This window comes from Schistocerca piceifrons, chromosome 7 (assembly GCF_021461385.2).
Source record: "Schistocerca piceifrons isolate TAMUIC-IGC-003096 chromosome 7, iqSchPice1.1, whole genome shotgun sequence".
NCBI lineage: Eukaryota > Metazoa > Arthropoda > Insecta > Orthoptera > Acrididae > Schistocerca > Schistocerca piceifrons.
The window spans coordinates 337044816-337064295 of record NC_060144.1 but is presented as its reverse complement, the minus strand read 5'-3'; the positions used below and the strand labels follow the sequence as shown (position 1 = coordinate 337064295).

Sequence of the window (19480 nt, the reverse complement as noted above, 5' to 3'; positions counted from 1 at the left end):
TCTGTTGGCAGTCCTGGCCTTCTCCCCCTCTATCCACTGGGGAGCTCATGACAACTTGTCTGCTAGTGACCACTTTCCACTTTGGTGGGCTCTTACCAAGGCTGACTGGGATTTTTTCACCTCCGCTACCACTGTTGAATCTCCATTGCATGGCAACACTGATGAGGTGATCCACACCATCAGCTGAATCGGCAGTCCCTTATTCACCAGGTTGTTCCTGGCTGAAGTCCATACCTTGGTGGTTGCCAGAAATCACTGCAGCCATTAGAGACCATAGGAGGGTCCTCCAACATCATAAGCGCCTACTCATCAAACAGTGGAAGCAGGAATGTTGGGAATGATACCTCTCCACCATTGGAGCACGAAGCTCTCCTTCCCAATTTTACCAAGCTCAGATGACTTGACAGCTATCAGACCCTGCAGTGTACCTGATACTGAAATTTCCACACATGGAGGTGTACCTGCCAATTGAGGCATAATTGCAGAGTGTCTTGCTGAACATTATGCTTGCGCCTCTGCGCCTGCAAATTACTGCCCCACCTTTTGTCTCCTCAAACAGCAGGTGGAACATCATCATCTCTCTTTTGCTCCAAGCCACCCTGAGCCATATAATGCTCCGTTCAGTGAATGGGAATTTCTCAGTGCCCTTTCCAAATGTCCTGACACATCCCCTGGCCCAGACCATATTCATTCCAAAATGATTAAACAACTGTCAGTGGATTACCAGCGCCACCTTCTTGCCGTCTTCATCCGTATCTGGAGCGATGGCGAATTTCCATCGCAGTGGTGGGAAAGTGTCATTGTTCTAGTGCTAAAGCCTGGTAAGAACCCGCTAGATGTGGATAGCTATCCTCCTATCAACCTCACCAACGTTCTGTGCAAGCTGTTTGAATGTATGGTGAGTTGGCGATCGTGTTGGCTCCTAGAGTTTGGGGCCTTCTGGCTCAGTACAAGGGCAGTTTTCGCCAAGGGCACTCCACTGTTGACAACTTTGTGCACCTGGAGTCTGCCATTCGATACGCCTTTTGACACCACATCCTCGCTACTTTGCATGAGTGGGGTCGCTGCGGCAGTGCTTCCCACACTGCGCCCCATATACAAGAGAATGGGGTCCTGCGGGGCTCTGTCCTTAGTGTCCCACTCTTTTTAATTGTCATTAATGGCCTCGCTCTAGAGTTAGGGTCCTCAGTATCTCCTCTCCTATGTGCTGATGATATTTGTATTTCCTTCTGTTCCGCTTCCATTGGTGTGTCTGAACTCCAGTTGCAGGGAGCCATATGGAAGCAGCAGTTGTGGGCCCTCACTCATGGCTTTCATGTTTCAGCCGCCAAGACTTGCATCATGCACGGTTGTCGTCATAGTGTCCACCCATATCCAGAACTTTACCTCAATGACCAACTACTTTATGAAGTGGAGACTTACCGCTTTTTGGGACTGATGTTCAATGCCCACTTAATTTATCACACAATCTAAGGCCTCCACCCTCCCTCTATTTTAACTCTTCCTCACACTTTCTTTGCTGTTTGTTCACCTTGGTGTTCATCTTTTCCCTATATTTGATCCTCTAAGCTTGTCTTTCAGGCTTGAGATTTTAGTGTGTGTAGGGTGGCTGGTTCATCCTTTTTTATTTTTGTGAACGAGCGCCCAGGCCATCTGCTATGCTACTTTAATACTTTCCATTATCTTTTCCTTTTAGTGTATGTTTTCCCCTTTCTGTAAGCTTATGTAGTTTTGTCTTTCAATGCGATTCAATGTTAGTTTTACACCTTTTACTTTCTGCGATTCCTTTTTGGGCTGTTTAACTCGAGAACTTTTTAAATGAGAAAAGAGGGATTGGTGACCCCATAGTTTGCCCCCTTTACTTCCCAAACCAACCAGCTAGCACCCAACTTAGTATTGGGTCTGTAAAAACCACACAGCCCACATACGAAGGAAAGAAGGTGTTTTGCTTTATACATGCGCACACCTGATTATGTGAACCAGTATTGCAACATGATCCATTTACCATCACTTGACCAAAAACTGGTAATAAGAGCTTTAACTGTGTTTCAGAATTACAGTTTGATTGTGGCTCATGGATCTGTGGGAAGGGCACTTACTAGTTTCCAGTATTTCATGGCAATTGTTGCAGTGACAATGGGGATTCCCCCCCCATAATAGGTAATGTTGTTTCATGACAGAATGCAATCACACAGGAAGTTTAAAGGAACAGTGTTTGATGTAGTGATGTACAACACAGTCCACATAAGGAAACTACAGTACTAGGCAAAACAGTGTTTCATTAAGTTTCTGTGCTTCAGTTTTGTGCAATCATTACTAGTTCCAGATAGCTGGTTTTTATAAAAAGTACTCTTTTTTGTCATAGTTTTGTTGTTGTTGCTGCTGCTGCTGCTGCTGCTGCTGCTGCTGCTGCTTCTGCCTTCAGTCAGAAGACTAGTATGATGCTGCTCTCCATGATAATTTGTCTTGTGGAAGTCTGTCACATCCACATAGCTACTCACTGTACATTAACGAATGAGTTAACGTGTTAAATATTTAAAATAGGCCTGTAAGAGAGAGAAAATTTAGAAGAGATTTGAAATTGTATTTAAAGTGTGTTGGAAGTCACTGAGCACAGTCGTTATAAAACACAGGGTGAATATAGCCTGGCTAATTTGCACTCCTTTTTAAGCAGAAGAAAATTTTTCACAAGTCTCAATGTTTCACGTCATATCTCCTGAACTATGCATCAAACAGTGATGTAATTGTGCAGCTACAGTCAGTGGTATATGTGGATACTGTCTGTAAACTGGGTTGCAAATAGAGTTTGTAGTAAAGAATTAATAAATTAAAACAGCATGTTTGATGCTGAAGATTTTCTGCATGAAAGGACAAAATGTAGTACATATATGTGGTGTCCATTCTTTCAGACATGACATGCATATAATTAAGGTGATGACAGCCAGTTATACCTTCAGTACAGATGCATACCAAGCTCGAACTCTTAATGGCAATTGGCGAGATGCTGCAAGTAATGAGGCCAGTGAGCAGGGCACTACATCGGTAGTGTGTGGTATTAGTTGATAATTTGTGAAACTTCCTGGCAGATTAAAACTGTGTGCCGGACCAAGACTCGAACTCGGGACCTTTGCCTTTTGCGGGCAAGTGCTCTACCAACTGAGCTACCCAAACACCACTAATGCCCCGTCCTCACAGCTTTAATTCCGCCACTACCTCGTCTCCTGCCTTCCAAACTTCACAGAAGCTCTCCTGCGAACCTTGCAGAACTAGCACTCCTGGAACAAAGGATATTCCGGAGACATGGCTTAGCCACAGCCTGGGGGATGTTTCTAGAACGAAATTTTCACTCTACAGCGGAGTGTGTGCTGATATTAAACTTCCTGGCAGATTAAAACTGTGTGCCAGATCGAAACTCGAACTTGGTACCTTTGCCTTTCATGGGCAAGTGCAAGTGCTTGTTTTTGACGGACGACATGGTAGGGTAGTCCATGTGGTTGTGGAGACCACTGTGTCCGAATGGCATAGTGGTCAGCGCAGCTACCTAGTAAGCAGGAGGTTTGGTTGCAAATCCTGACATGGCACAAATTTTCAGCTTGTCCCATTGGTATAAATCAGTGCCCACCGACAGCTAATGTCTTTAATTCCTTTGTGTCTAGAAAATGTAGTTAAGTGAGAAACTTTTTCCTTTCATCTCTTTGTGGGAGTGTCGGAGAGAAAAAGTTTCATAAAAGTTTGAAATTGCATGTAATATTTGTTGGAAGTAGTAAAACTATAACTCTTAATGAGCAGTTTATGTCTGTTTTAAATTTGGGCAATAATTACATGAAATATCAAAAGCAAATTTTTGTTGTCCCTGGAAGCTATTAGATAGGCAACCTGCAACTGGTATTGGGTTCCGAAATATCCACTTTGTAATATACATTTGAACCCTCTTACTGTGTTCATGCCTAATCAAATTGTGCCATAAAGCTCTTTCCTACCCATTTTGATTCAGTATATCTTTGTTAGTATCTTGATCTACTTACAGTACCTGGTTTTCAGAGTACTTCTATTGCACCACCTTTGAAAATATTTTTTTTTCTGTTTTGCTTATTATAAACATTTCACTTCCATATAAAGCTACAATTGAAATACTTTCAAAAAAACTTCCTCACTATTAAATTTACATTTGACATCAACATATTTCTCTTCCAGGAAAACTTGTCTTGGCATTGCCAGTCTTCTTTACTTCTGCCATCAGTTATTTCACATTTTCCCTATTAAGATGTCTCCTTGATTTCTTTTACTGCTTGCTCTCAGTGCAGGTTGAATGATGTGAGTGATAGATTACAACCCAGTGTTACTCCATTCTTAATTACTGCCTCGGTTTCACAGTTGTAGATAATCTTTTGTTCCCTGTATTTTATTCATGCTACTGCCTGCATTTCAAAGACTGTATGCGAGGTAGCAGTCTTTTTTTTTTTTAAATCTACGTATGGTATAAATTTGGATTTTCCTTCCCCCCACCCCCACCCCCCACACCCAACCCCCAACCTATCTGTTAAAATGAGTTGTTGGGTCACTATGGCTTCACATGCTCTATTTCTCTGCCTCTGAAGTTGGTCTTCCCCCAGGTTGGCCTCTAATTGTGCCATTCTTCTGGTGAGTCATGTTACTATTTCACAACTATGACTAATTAATCTGATGGTTTAGCGGTAAATATTTCATCACATTCCCTCTTTGGTATTTGTAATTAACCTCTCTCTCTCTCTCTCTCTCTCTCTCTCTCTCTCTCTCTCTCTGTGTGTGTGTGTGTGTGTGTGTGTGTGTGTGTGTGTGTGAGAGAGAGAGAGAGAGAGAGAGAGAGAGAGAGAGATGAAAACTGTTGCTTACAAAGATTGACAAAATACAAATTTTAAGCAGCTAAGCTCGTAAAGTTCCGAACATCTCGAATATTATTGTTTGTTACTCAAGGCAGATTTCTTCCCTATATGTTAAAAAATTAATATATTTGTGTCTCGTATACCAACTGTGATGAATAATATTAAATGTGATTCTTTAACTTCTCCCGGCATATTTCTTGCTCGAACAATCTACGAGTGTACTGTCATTCCATAGTGTCCAACGGGCACAATATTTCGATGATCAGACATGTCACCATCATCAGGTGCACTGACGAACTGAGCTCCTGAGGGCGGGCGGCCGTCCTAAATCCCCTTCCCCTGCAAGGCGTTCTCTCCGAGGTCCGCTCCCGCGGCCGCACATCGCCAGTCGCTAAGAGGCTGGCGTCGGCGTCTGTGGTGGCATCGGTGTAACTGCCTCGTCCACCCTGGTCGCTCGTTCAAGCGACCAGGGCGGACGAGGCAGTTACACTGACGCCAGCCTCTCAGCGACCGCCGACGTGCGGCCGCGGGCGTGGACCTCGGAGAGAATGCCTCGTGGGGGAAGGGGATTTAGGATGGCCGCCCGCCCTCAGGAGCTCAGTTTGTCAGTGCACCTGATGATGGTGACATGTCTGATCACCGAAATATTGTGCCCGTTGGACACTATGGACCAACAGTACACCCGTGGACTGTTCGAGCAATAATATTAAAAGTCGGTTTTGTTGTCAGTGGTACTGTACCCATTATGCAGTTTGAGGTCAGTAAATTAATGGCAAAGTGAATCTTTCATTGCCAGAAACTGTTTCAGTAAAGTTCTTTTTGGTGTGAGACCACATCATGATGTGATAAAACTACTAACATTCCAGCTGCTTTCACAGGCATCCTGCATTCAAGCTGTTAGTACTTTCATTACATAGCGATGTGTTCACACACCCAGACCAATTTTATTGAAACTATGCGCGATGCGTCATGGGGACATTTAGTCAGCGCGAGAGCGTTACGGAGATGCTGAACAAGCTCCAGTGGCGGACACTTCAAGAAAGGCGTTACGCAATACGGAGAGGTTTATTATCGAAATTACGAGAGAGCACATTCCGGGAAGAGATGGGCAACATATTACTACTGCCCACATATATCTCGCGTAATGATCACAACGAAAAGATCCGAGAAATTAGAGCAAATACGGAGACTTACAAGCAGTCGTTCTTCCCACGCACAATTCGTGAATGGAACAGGGAAGGGGGGATCAGATAGTGGTACAATAAGTACCCTCCGCCACACACCGTAAGGTGGCTCGCGGAGTGTAGATGTAGATGTAGATGTAGATGTATCAGTTTTTTTTTTTTTTTTTTTCGAACAAACGTCTTGCCTTCATTTATTTTTCTTAGGCAATGATTTTTTGTTGTTTTCTCTATTAGTCCCATGCTTCTTATTTGTTCTACTGTTTGTACATTTATTATTATTATTATTATTATTATTATTATTATTTAGAAGTTCAGTAGAATGTTGTGCTTTTAAGCTGAGTTATGCTATCTTTGGCCTTTCATGTGTGTAACCTGTTTCATAAATTTTCCAGCAAAAGTTCTTTTATCACCAGCTATTTGATTCTAGTGATTTGGAAAATGTTTTATAGGGGTTTCGCCATCTTTATGCTGACTTTTACCTTCAGCCAGCAGAACTCCCCACTTCTTCCATAAGTTCTTTTTGAAAATTGCTTTTTAGAAAGAAGAAATATTCAATTGTTCTGGAAGATGATCTGGTTTTATTTGCCAGATTACAAACAGACTTAAATCACAATTCAAGTTACAACTCATTAGTAATACAAGCATCAATGAACTGTTCCAAGGCTATTGACAAAATTCTTCTTTACTCCATTTTACAGATCATTGTTGACCATCATCGAGAAACTTCGTCATAGAGGGGCTCCATCATACGATGCATGGCACTCCCAAATTTTTAATTTGGATATCTGTACCCTCACAGTATAATGTTCATTTCATTATCCATGACTTAGAAAAATAATACATTGTAGGACAGTAAAAGTGGTTCAAATGGCTCTGAGCACTATGGGACTCAACATCTGAGGTCATCAGTGCCCTAGAACTTAGAACTACTTAAACCTAACTAACCTAAGGACAGTAAAAGGCATCTGCGGCTTAGCTGGTGTATAGCTTAACTGCTAGGACAGAGGTCATGAGGAAAAGGTAGATTGGAAACAGGCAAAAAATTATGGATAAAAGTTTATGAAAGTGAAACATCACACCAAGTCATGGATCTGTCCTTCACTGTATAAGATAAAGAGTTGGTGATGTAAGGTAAGGAAAATTCTTGTCAAGGAGCATCAAAGAACAAAACATAGATAATGATGGTTTATAATTTTACATCCTGTTATCACTATGGATTACTCAGAAAAATAATGTGTCGCTTGCAAACTGAGTTTACTGGGTCATTTGCAGGCTTGGTTAGCTTGTCACTGTACTTATGTCTTATGCATTATTCTTGTGCATCTAATAAAAGTTTTTAAATAAAAACCTGTGGATAACCTTATGGAACAAAGATTTAATATGTGTTACAACTTACAGAAAGCTTTCATCTGATATGCAAGCAACAAGAGCCGCTTTGGAAAGTGAGCGGAAGTTACAACTCCTGCAGATGCAAGCAATTAATGCTCTTTGGAAAAAAGTAAGTAAAATGGTTCATAGTGTGTTTTCTGCACGTTGTATAAATTTATACTTAGGCTGCATCACAGTGGCACCTGTATCAGTAGATTCTGCCGACGACCAACATCGGAGAAGGACAGCTGATCATTTCAAATCAGTTCGCCACTATCTGTGTGCGGTCACAGTGTAGCTAACCTCATTGTCTGAATTTACATATTTCAGACTACAACCGGTGAAATTCAAATAGTTCCCCCCCACCCCTATAATGGCTAACACGACACGAAACATGAACTGTTCATGAGAAGCTGATAAGTTTAGTCAAAGGCGGAGTTTGTGGCATCTTGAGCATAAAAAATATCATAACCAGGATATAGTTTGGGATCTATGGACTGAAATTGCAGGTTTATTGAAAACCACAAGTGGGCAAAATCTTTATCAGAAATTTTAGGTGTGGATTATAACATAAAAAAATAATTTGTTCAAGTGATAAGGACGGTTTATCTTTGGCGTAAAATTACTGAAGTGGATCTTTTTGGGTTGTGGTAGGTGAACATCAGCTGTCTACAAATTATTATTGCTGCTTACTGGTGTCATTTTTATGGAAGTAGGGTGGTGATTCTACTAGATGAAGTGCTTTGCAAATGTGGTGTACGTATGTGTTTCCACTTTGCAGTGCTTTAGATGTTCAGAGTATCTTACACTAAACTTCGTATTTGTCTTTCATATGTTTAATGAATGACAGTGATTGAAGGTTAATTGACCTATGCCTGCACAATGTTAAATTCAGCAAAACAGATTTCGAGCAGGCCCCTACTTGGAGTGTGATTAGAGATCTATTAAAAAATCAGATTCTCACATCAAAGATGCAGTTTTGGTTCAAGTAAAACTAGAAGTGACACTATGATATTTGACTTCTGTTGAGTACATCTTTCTAATATTAGGCTTACACCACATTCCGAAAAGTGCAGTTTCAAAGTTTGTGTGTGATATGTTGGATGTTATTTACGATGCTGTAAATACTGATTTAAAATCTAATATTTTCATTCTTGCACCTCAAATACCTATACTACAAAATTTTTAATGTATTCAGTATTGAATTTTTGGAGCTGTGCAAGTGCACTAAAAGACAACACAGTATTGTTGATTTTTTTTTAAAATTAAAAGCAACACCCAATCTGAAATAATACTGTCTCCAGTTATATTATTACTTCCTATCTCAAATCCACTGGATAAGTGTTTAGAGAGCTGAGAAGTGTACTAGAATCAGATTATCTGAATGTCCTGCCAGTACTGCATTAATTTTCACGATTTTTAGAATAAAGTGAACTGCTGTGAAACCACAGATCTACCTTTCGTTAATTAGTTAATATTTGCTTACTTACACACACATTTTATCCATGTACCATATAATAGAAACATGTACTTTTACCATATAAATTAACCATTATGTGTGCATACTCTGTGGCAAAAACTTAACACACCACAGTTGCACATCCTGCCACAGTATCACAATAAAACACATTCTGAACAATGTGTCTTAGAAAGATCATTAGTGCATTGTATCACTAAAACTACATACTTTCATAATATATTCGTTTAAATATGAAAAACATCAATTATGGGCTGTTAGTTTCTAAGGTAGTTGCCCATTCTGACACAAATTTCTGGTGAGAGAAGGAAAGTGGCAGCACAAAGTTAAAGCATTTTTAACTATTGTTGGATGGTGCTTTTTCCTTAATATCATATATTTATAAGATTTGTCTGATACTTCCAGTAACTGAGGACAGTACTTTCTGTACACGCCATGTTCTTTTCGAGACAGATATAGCTCATTTACATGCATTTTTTAATGGCAAAAGTGCACTGCAGCACTTTCCTCCAAGCACAGAGGCATCGTGGTATCCGTCCCATCCTTGGAGGTTAAAATATAACTTACTTCGTTCATAAAATAGATTCCAACCTAACCTAACATCCTCGATCCCATCAAAAACTGACAAATGAGATCGGAAGCACAGTGACAAAGTTGTCGGCTGATGTTATTGGGCAACCTTTGGCAACGACATCTGATGACTGTTGTCGGTGCCACTGTGAATGCAGCATATTTATTTACTTACTTGCTTATTTTCTTACACCATCCGTTCAAATAGTTCCAGTACTGATTTTATTCCTGTTCTGTAAGTGATGTGAGCACAGTAACTATGGAGGTAGCTTTAACTAACAACTGTAAACAACAGATATGCGTTTGACAAATCTGTTGTGAGCAGGCAGTATTAAATAGTGGGTGTGTGGGCATAGTATGTCAACAGTACTGTGTCAAAATTACAATGAGAAAACATCTCTAAGTCAGGTTTTCAAGACTTTCTCTAGAATGATTAAAAGAAGTGAAAAATGTGTGCAAAGTTAGGCCTGCACACCTTGACTCCCAAACAAATACAGCACGTGGATTCCTGTCACTTGATTGAAATTCAAAATTTGGGCAGTCATTTTCTGGAAAAAAATCACCATGGGTGATGAGAGTTGGTGTAATCAGTACAAACCAAGACAGAGTTACAGAGTGCTGAAATACACATGAGGGGACAACGCCTTGACGACATGAGCAATATTCAAGCCCATGTAATACACAAGTTGAACAACATCCCAAAGAACGACTTTTCTGTCAGTTTCAGATATTTATATGAACATTCTGTGCCTTGTACTCCAGTGAGAGGAGACTGTATAGAACGCCACTGTCTTAACTATTTTTTTCCCAGTCTTGAAACTTTTTGGTCTGATGAGGTACTTACATCCTCTTTATGGATTGGCTTGTAGCATGTTTCGACCTCAGATTTCACAACCATCTTTTCACAGTACAACCAATGTCTCTTCTCCCAGGGAAGCTATTCAACAGCAAGTTTAAAGAACCTATTGTTGTCCATCCTTAACCTTTATAGAGTAATCTTTAAATGTTCTCAGAAATCTCATTTCAGATGCCTGTATTTTATTTCTGTTATTTATTTTATTCATCAGCATCTCACTTATATACAGCAGACTCAGTATAGCCATTGTATTGCAGAACTTAATCTCTTATTCTTTACCTTCGTTCATGGGGGTACCGTATTTACTCGAATCTAAGCCGCATGTGAATGTAAGCCGCACCTGAAAAATGAGATGCAAAATCAAGGAGAAAAAAAACTCCCGAATCTAAGCTGCACCTGAAATTTGAGACTCGAAATTCAAGGGGAGAGGGAAGTTTTAGACCGCACCTCCAAATCGAAATAAAGTTGGTCCATTGTAACATGAGAGACAATTTAGGTCGATTGGATGAAGATACAGCTACAGTAGTTTGGTTTGAGTCGTAAGCTTAGCAGTTAAGCTTTATCAGGTAGCCATTGCTATGTCAGGCACTCCGTCTGTATTTATACGGGTGCCCTTCCTTTTTCACGTTATAACGTTGTTACTTTAATTTGTGTTGTTAGCGGTGCTGATGGACATTAAAAGTGGGTTAAAAGCTGTGAGCTGTCTGGGGAAGTTAACCTTGCGTTACTGAGCAACTGTTTCACCAGGTATCCAGTTTAGCTTACCAAATTCCCAACCAGACTAACATGAATTATAATCTTTTAATAGGCATACGATAACCGGTGATATATATATATATATATATATATATATATATATATATATATATATATATATATATATAAAAAAAAACAAAGATGAGGTGACTTACCGAACAAAAGCGCTGGCAGGTCGATAGACACACAAACACACACACAAAATTCAAGCTTTCGCAACAAACTGTTGCCTCATCAGGAAAGAGGGAAGGAGAGGGGAAGACGAAAGGAAGTGGGTTTTAAGGGAGAGGGTAAGGAGTCATTCCAATCCCGGGAGCGGAAAGACTTACCTTAGGGGGAAAAAAGGACAGGTATACACTCGCACACACACACATATCCATCCACACATACAGACACAAGCAGACATATTTAAAGACAAAGAGTTTGGGCAGAGATGTCAGTCGAGGCAGAAGTGTGGAGGCAAAGAAGTTGTTGAAAGACAGGTGAGGTATGAGTGGCGGCAACTTGAAATTAGCGGAGATTGAGGCCTGGCGGATGACGAGAAGAGAGGATATACTGAAGGGCAAGTTCCCATCTCCGGAGTTCGGATAGGTTGGTGTTGGTGGGAAGTATCCAGATAACCCGGACGGTGTAACACTGTGCCAAGATGTGCTGGCTGTGCACCAAGGCATGTTTAGCCACAGGGTGATCCTCATTACCAACAAACACTGTCTGCCTGTGTCCATTCATGCGAATGGACAGTTTGTTGCTGGTCATTCCCACATAGAATGCATCACAGTGTAGGCAGGTCAGTTGGTAAATCACGTGGGTGCTTTCACACGTGGCTCTGCCTCTGATCGTGTACACCTTCCGGGTTACAGGACTGGAGTAGGTGGTGGTGGGAGGGTGCATGGGACAGGTTTTGCATCGGGGGCGGTTACAAGGATAGGAGCCAGAGGGTAGGGAAGGTGGTTTGGGGATTTCATAGGGATGAACTAACAGGTTACGAAGGTTAGGTGGACGGCGGAAAGACACTCTTGGCGGAGTGGGGAGGATTTCATGAAGGATGGATCTCATTTCAGGGCAGGATTTGAGGAAGTCGTATCCCTGCTGGAGAGCCACATTCAGAGTCTGGTCCAGTCCCGGAAAGTATCCTGTCACAAGTGGGGCACTTTTGTGGTTCTTCTGTGGGGGATTCTGGGTTTGAGGGGACGAGGAAGTGGCTCTGGTTATTTGCTTCTGTACCAGGTCGGGAGGGTAGTTGCGGGATGCGAAAGCTGTTTTCAGGTTGTTGGTGTAATGATTCAGGGATTCCGGACTGGAGCAGATTCGTTTGCCACGAAGACCTAGGCTGTAGGGAAGGGACCGTTTGATGTGGAATGGGTGGCAGCTGTCATAATGGAGGTACTGTTGCTTGTTGGTGGGTTTGATGTGGACGGACGTGTGAAGTTGGCCATTGGACAGGTGGAGGTCAACGTCAAGGAAAGTGGCATGGGATTTGGAGTGGACCAGGTGAAACTGATGGAACCAAAGGAGTTGAGGTTGGAGAGGAAGTTCTGGAGTTCTTCTTCACTGTGAGTCCAGATCATGAAGATGTCATCAATAAATCTGTACCAAACTTTGGGTTGGCAGACTTGGGTAACCAAGAAGGCTTCCTCTAAGCGACCCATGAATAGGTTGGCGTACGAGGGGGCCATCCTGGTGCCCATGGCTGTTCCCTTTAATTGTTGGTATGTCTGGCCCTCAAAAGTGAAGAAGTTGTGGGTCAGGATGAAGCTGGCTAAGGTGATGAGGAAAGAGGTTTTAGGTAGGGTGGCAGGTGATCGGCGTGAAAGGAAATGCTCCATCGCAGCGAGGCCCTGGACGTGCGGAATATTTGTGTATAAGGACGTGGCATCAATGGTTACAAGGATGGTTTCCGGGGGTAACAGATTGGGTAAGGATTCCAGGCGTTCAAGGAAGTGGTTGGTGTCCTTGATGAAGGATGGGAGACTGCATGTAATGGGTTGAAGGTGTTGATCTACGTAGGCAGAGATGCGTTCTGTGGGGGCTTGGTAACCAGCTACAATGGGGCGGCCGGGATGATTGGGTTTGTGGATTTTAGGAAGAAGGTAGAAGGTAGGGGTGCGGGGTGTCGGTGGGGTCAGGAGGTTGATGGAGTCAGGTGAAAGGTTTTGCAGGGGGCCTAAGGTTCTGAGGATTCCTTGAAGCTCCGCCTGGACATCGGGAATGGGGTTACCTTGGCAAACTTTGTATGTGGTGTTGTCTGAAAGCTGACGCAGTCCCTCAGCCACATACTCCCGACGATCAAGTACCACGGTCGTTGGAACCCTTGTCCGCCGGAAGAATGACGATGGATCGGTCAGCCTTCAGATCACGGATAGCCTGGGCTTCAGCAGTGGTGATGTTGGGTGTAGGATTAAGGTTTTTTAAGAAGGATTGAGATGCATATATATATAAGAATTTAAATAAAAAGAAATAAATCAGTTTATATTTGGAACTTTATTTTAACATTGATCATTGAAATTTCAGCATATTAAACGTGACTCATAACTAAGCTGGTGCCTTATTTAGGATTGTGAAAATGAGTTTGTACTCTTAAGGAACACATCAAATAGGGGGCCAAGATTGGGAGACTGCGTACAACACTGCATTCATAAAACAACACACAAAGAACGTTGAAACATATGCAAGAGAAAATTAAACACTACCAACCGATTCAATTTTCACCCAAAGAAGTTACGTTCGTAGCACAATCCTGTCCGTCATGTAATTACCACACACTAGTCTACTAAATTCATATTAACTCTTTGTGAAATCTTCCCGAAAAGAATAGCTGATGGCTATTTTGATGATTACACCACATGCTTCATGTGGTCAACTTGGTTTACACAAAGAGTGTAACTCCACAATAATTTTGATAATTAAAATAAATTAGATCAAAAAGCCATTTACAAAAGGAAAACCTCGAACTGGTTACTATCGTCTTACTATTAACCTGATGGGTCAAACAATTGTATAAGCACGTGGTACTGGTTTCACAAAGTACACCCCACGTGGGTTGAACATAAAGAAAAGTTGCTATATTGAAAAATATTGTCAAGACGAGATGTTATAATCACACGAGCATTCGCATTTAAGATTGATGATCTTAGTTAGAGTTACTGATCAACACGTGGTTCCACTTTACTCACAAAGTAGTGACAAAGCAACTACCGGAAGATATTCTGAACTACTTCACACGCGAATTACACTGCGTTGCAATTTAAGATAACATTAGATATTTTTTTTTGGAGCTAAACCTGAAATAAAGGTGATTAAATTTTCAGTTAGGCTGAACTTAAGAAATCCATTGTCCTATGGACTTAGCAGACACGCGCTTAGCCGGAGATCTTACCACTTCAGACGCTCGCCGCGGGCAGACTGCCCTGCTCCGTTTCTGAGGGTGCCTCACAAATACAAACGGAAGTGGCCAGAGGGCAGCTTCCTATACCAACATGACAAGAGACGACCAGGACCATGCTAAGAATGGAAACCTCTCTGCCTTTAGAAAGCGTAGCTACTGTTCCGACATTGGTCCTACTGTTCTCTAGCAGACAGGCTTGTCTGCTACCCTCAAGCATGCAACTAGAAACACATTTGCTCATTCATCCTCCCACACAGAAGGGAAGGGGGATGACAGTATCTTACCATATACAGTATATAAAACAAAGCAGATGTAGGTTCCGTATGAGACTGTGTGACATGAATTACATATAAACTGTGTTTTAAAGTGTAGTAGTGTGACAGATCGTTCTTGTTTATGTGTAAAAGTAACACGTTTCACTGCTCAATCTCCTCCCAGATAGTCAGAAACACCACAGTAAATTTAGACGCGGAATTTATGCCATAAATGACAACATATTTAAGAAATTAACATAAAAGGAATCCAACAGAGACCTTTCAACGCTCAGGGAAAGACTGTGCAGGGAATTTTCTGGCCATGCTAGGACATTCCCAAGCAGGCTTCTCGCACCCTACTTAAACCAAAAATGTAAAGAAAAGGCAAAAGGTCACCAGCTACTTGCTAGAACACAATAATTTCAACACATCTTTAGAATCTACCAATTTCAAAGAGAAAAAAACAATCTGTGACACCTATTTAAAAGATAGTGTAGCCCTAATTCGGTCAGCAAGTAAAAACAATGGTTCCTGTGTCATTAATATGAAAACAATTTCTGGTTTTTACCCTTATGGAGTTCACTCGTATTTGCTCATTGCAAGAGCCAACTGATCACAGGAAAATTTGACTGTTTATTGACAAGTAAAATTTATGAAAATAGCAAAGGTGCCACAGCAATAAAAAAAAACAACATGGAAATAACATCCGTATTATAAAGCAGAACATTACAATGCACAATCCGCAAAGCAAAAAAAATGATAAGAGAAAAAACATGTTTTACAAAGTGGTTATTGCAAAAAAATTCTATATCTTATAAGACTAATAATTTGTAGAATTAAAATAACTATGTGCCACTAATTTAATCATTCTACTATATTTCAGTTAGTTAGCAAACAATGATCACTGTGTCATTATACTGAAAATACAATTAATTATGTGATTGTTACCCTTATGGGGTTCCTCACTATAAATATGCCCCATGCAAAGGCTAATCGATCACAGTCCAATGAGAATGAATAGCTATCTGACTGATAAACGAAGCAATGCCACAGGAATGAATTTACGAAACAAAATATCACAAAACTAATACATCACACAAAAACAAACATTGACAAATAAAACAGCTCTGAAAGTTCAATAGTCACGTCTAAAAAAAAAACACCTATAAATAAAACACCTGCAAAATACAAGAGTCAAAGTCTTAAAAAAAAACAATAAATAGAACACCTGCAAAATACAAGAGTCAGTCTAATAAACACCAATAAATCGAACTCCTGCAAAACACACGAGTCAAAGTTTCTGTGACAGAAACACACGTATATGCACTGGACTAAGAACCATATAATCATTGTTCACCGACACACTCAGTACGTCCACTGTTCCGAGGCACAATATAAGGGCAGGGGGGGGAGGTTCGTCGCCGCAGCTGTCAGTAGGGATTTTTGTCCATCTGTTGCATGCAATCCCACCGTCTCTGCCCTCTCATGAAGTTTCTCTTGGTGGCCCGTGTCACGTACATCTCGATTTGGTTCTATGTTTGTGTTGTCAAATTCGTGCGGTATCCTCGTTTGACGCGCCAGGTTGATATTCCTGGGCAAGGATGACACTTAATGGCTCTTCTTTGTGCGACCCTTAGCGACCAGAGAACATCGAACCATGATTTACTGTCGCTTGACAGTGGGCATCAGTCAGGAAATGTTGATAGGCGTCGTTGAAGTCTGTCAATTTCTCTGGACAGTGCGTGTCAAAAGGCTCCACGTCCCTTGTGTCGTTACATTCTTGAGTTATCCTCAATTGGCTCGCCGGTTTGATATTCCTGGGCAAGGATGACACTTAGTGACTCTTCTTTGTGCCACCCTTAGCAACCAGAGAACATCGATCTATGATTTACTGTAGCTTGACAGTGGGCATCCGTCAGGAAATGTTGATACGCGTCGTTGAAGTCTGCCAGTTTCTCTGGACAGTACCTGTCAAAAGGCTCCACGCCCCTTGTGTTGTTACATTCTTGAGTTATCCTCAATTGGCTCGCCGGTTTGATATTCCTGGGCAAGGATGACACTTAGTGACTCTTCTTTGTGCCACCCTTAGCAACCAGAGAACATCGATCTATGATTTACTGTCGCTTGACAGTGGGCATCCGTCAGGAAATGTTGGTAGGCGTCGTTGAAGTCTGCCAGTTTCTCTGGACAGTACCTGTCAAAAGGCTCCACGCCCCTTTATCCCCTGTCTTCTGTTTCACCGCGCCCGTCTCGCCACGGTCGCGTGCGTGTGGTGCGTTGCCAGCAGATGGATTTCCGCGCGGTGGACCGCTCGCCCATCTCAGGTCATCGCCTCCAGGAAGGGTCGCACAGGGCGGCCGCCCATTAGCTCCAGGTGCAAGGGAAAGTGTTTGTCGTGTGTCCTTCTTTTGTTGTCAACCGCGCTCCCGAAGTGGTCCGGTTGACAGCGTGTCCTGCTGGGAAACCCGCTAGTTTACAACTAGCCCTCCTCCTCGCTGCTCCCGCTATCTCGTAAGAGTTTAGCCGGTTCGCTTTCACGTTCTCAACTGCATTCACAGAAATTGTTCATCATACTTATGTGATTACAAAATGTCATACACAATACCACTTCGTATTGTCTTTCACAATTTTTAAGAACGAAAGTGAGACTTAATTTTTATTTATTTTTTTATTTATTTATTTTTTTTAAATAAAAAAAATTATATGAATCGACAATATAAAAATAAAAGTTAAATGACTTGACAATATAAAAAAATAAAAGTCAAGTGACTTGACAGTATAAAAATAAAAATTAAATGAACTGACAATATAATATTTAAATCCACATCACTAATGTGGTTCACTTACGTTTTAATAAATCAAATGCTACTTATTAATTCACTAAAATGAATATGATTATGCTTTGTGCAAGTATAGGTCTGGACAGCATAGGGTTCACATGTTATTTACACACACACACACACACACACATGCACACCTGTTGTCTATTCTACAAACTAACTACCCATAAACATGCATTACTCAAAAGTCTACTTCTATCCACTACTAGTTAATCCAACAAGCTACTTCAATGCTACTTCAACACCGTGTTTACACCACTACAACATTGTCCTAATTCATCCTCTTCCTGACGCTCGCCGCATATTTCTTGTCACATGATAAATATGGAGAAACTTTCCTTAAACATACACAGTAAAAAGAACAATGGTTATTTACACGCCAAAACATTTATACGAGTTGACACACCTGATAAGAGACTCGCAATTATACATTTATCATACTCATACATTCACACATGAAACAGTAAGAAAATTTCATCTAAAATTACGTTATCACAAGAATTAATCAGGCAGATGACTCTGAGAACGGTAAAAATATCTGCATTATACGGGTTATACTACATTTTCTTACCCATTTTGCTGCGATTTCGTTCCTTCTTTAAGTTACCTTTTGCTTCCAAATCAGTTATTTCGCCTGTGGTGGTTATTCTGGATTCATTTCTCATGAATGGCAAAATTGTGGTCACCTCTATTCTGTAAAACAGTTTCATCTTAACATGTTGAACTCACAACAGACACAAAAGATCCGAATCCTCCTGTAGTTTAAATGACAAATGTTTTGCTTCATCCTTATTACCTTAAACCAAGCTTTCCTTCGGTCTCATAATCAAAATTATTTACTCTTCCTCTACACTCAAGAGGGAAATTTCCTCAGTACAAATCATATAGGCTGCAGTGCATCTCGCACCAGCGAAAACAGTAAGCTGTAATGCTCACAGCATCAGCAAAACACATAAACGTTGCTTTTCTGGGACAAGTATTAACGCGGAATAAGTTTTCCAGGCTTTGGGTCAACATCAATCAAGACTACAGAAAGGATCCATATTTCTGTACCATTCTCCATTTGCTGAAAATCTGCTCGTATTTGACTACCACAATAATATTTCAGGGCCACGTAAATTACACAAACCACAATTCTTCTTTCACCTTGAAAGGAATCAATATACTTACGAAATCCACAGACAGCACTTTACGTACTCGGCTATAAAGAACAAAAAAGACATATATCATCAATATTAACATATCATCGCATATTGGGAAGCCAATGGTTAAACAATCGTATTATCCCATCCTGTTTTCAAGATTCTAAACTTCCTCATTCCTTTCTCAGAGTTCTCCTATCTTAAAATATTCATACCGCACGCATACTATAGTACGAGATCCTCATTTATACTGACAGATATAGAATAGTAATAGATAGATAGTAGCACTGAAAGCAGAAAATCGGAAACAAGGCTACTAACAGCTGGGGACCTGGGTTTGCCAGACCCATAATACCCACAGATCGGATATTTCCTTGAGTTTTGCATTAATTCAACACAGATCTTGCTTCTCTCAGGAGCGACTCTTTTTCAATTTACTCCAAAAAAACCATAAAAAGCATTTCACTCGTTCACAAAGAAACCTTTTATCTTCACATTTGAACCAACCTAAATCCTAATTGCACAAGAAAAAAAAAATTTAAAAACATCACTTCAATCAATCACATAGAAACATCTTTATCATTATTTTTACCAACATATTATTCAAAATGCATACGTCACAAATTTAAACTAATCAATTCTTTCTCCTCACCATCCTCTCTACTTCTCACTGTCCTTTCTACTCATTTGCCATGTCACTCGCTTGTTCCGATTGGGCGCCTTCTGCGCTGATCGTTTGTCATTGCCGGTTTTGTTCATTTCCATTTGCTGGATTAGGTCTAGGGT

At 40.9% G+C, this 19480-nt stretch overlaps 1 protein-coding gene across 1 annotated transcript in view; it reads left to right on the top strand.

The window, feature by feature from the left end:
- The window catches only part of LOC124805050 (centrosomal protein of 97 kDa), a 195190-nt gene that overhangs the window by 121797 nt on the left and 53913 nt on the right, over positions 1 to 19480 (top strand). The window contains exon 13 of the mRNA XM_047265473.1: positions 7445 to 7544. Within this exon, the coding sequence (XP_047121429.1) occupies positions 7445 to 7544 (100 nt within the window). The remainder of the gene's footprint in view (positions 1 to 7444; positions 7545 to 19480) is intronic.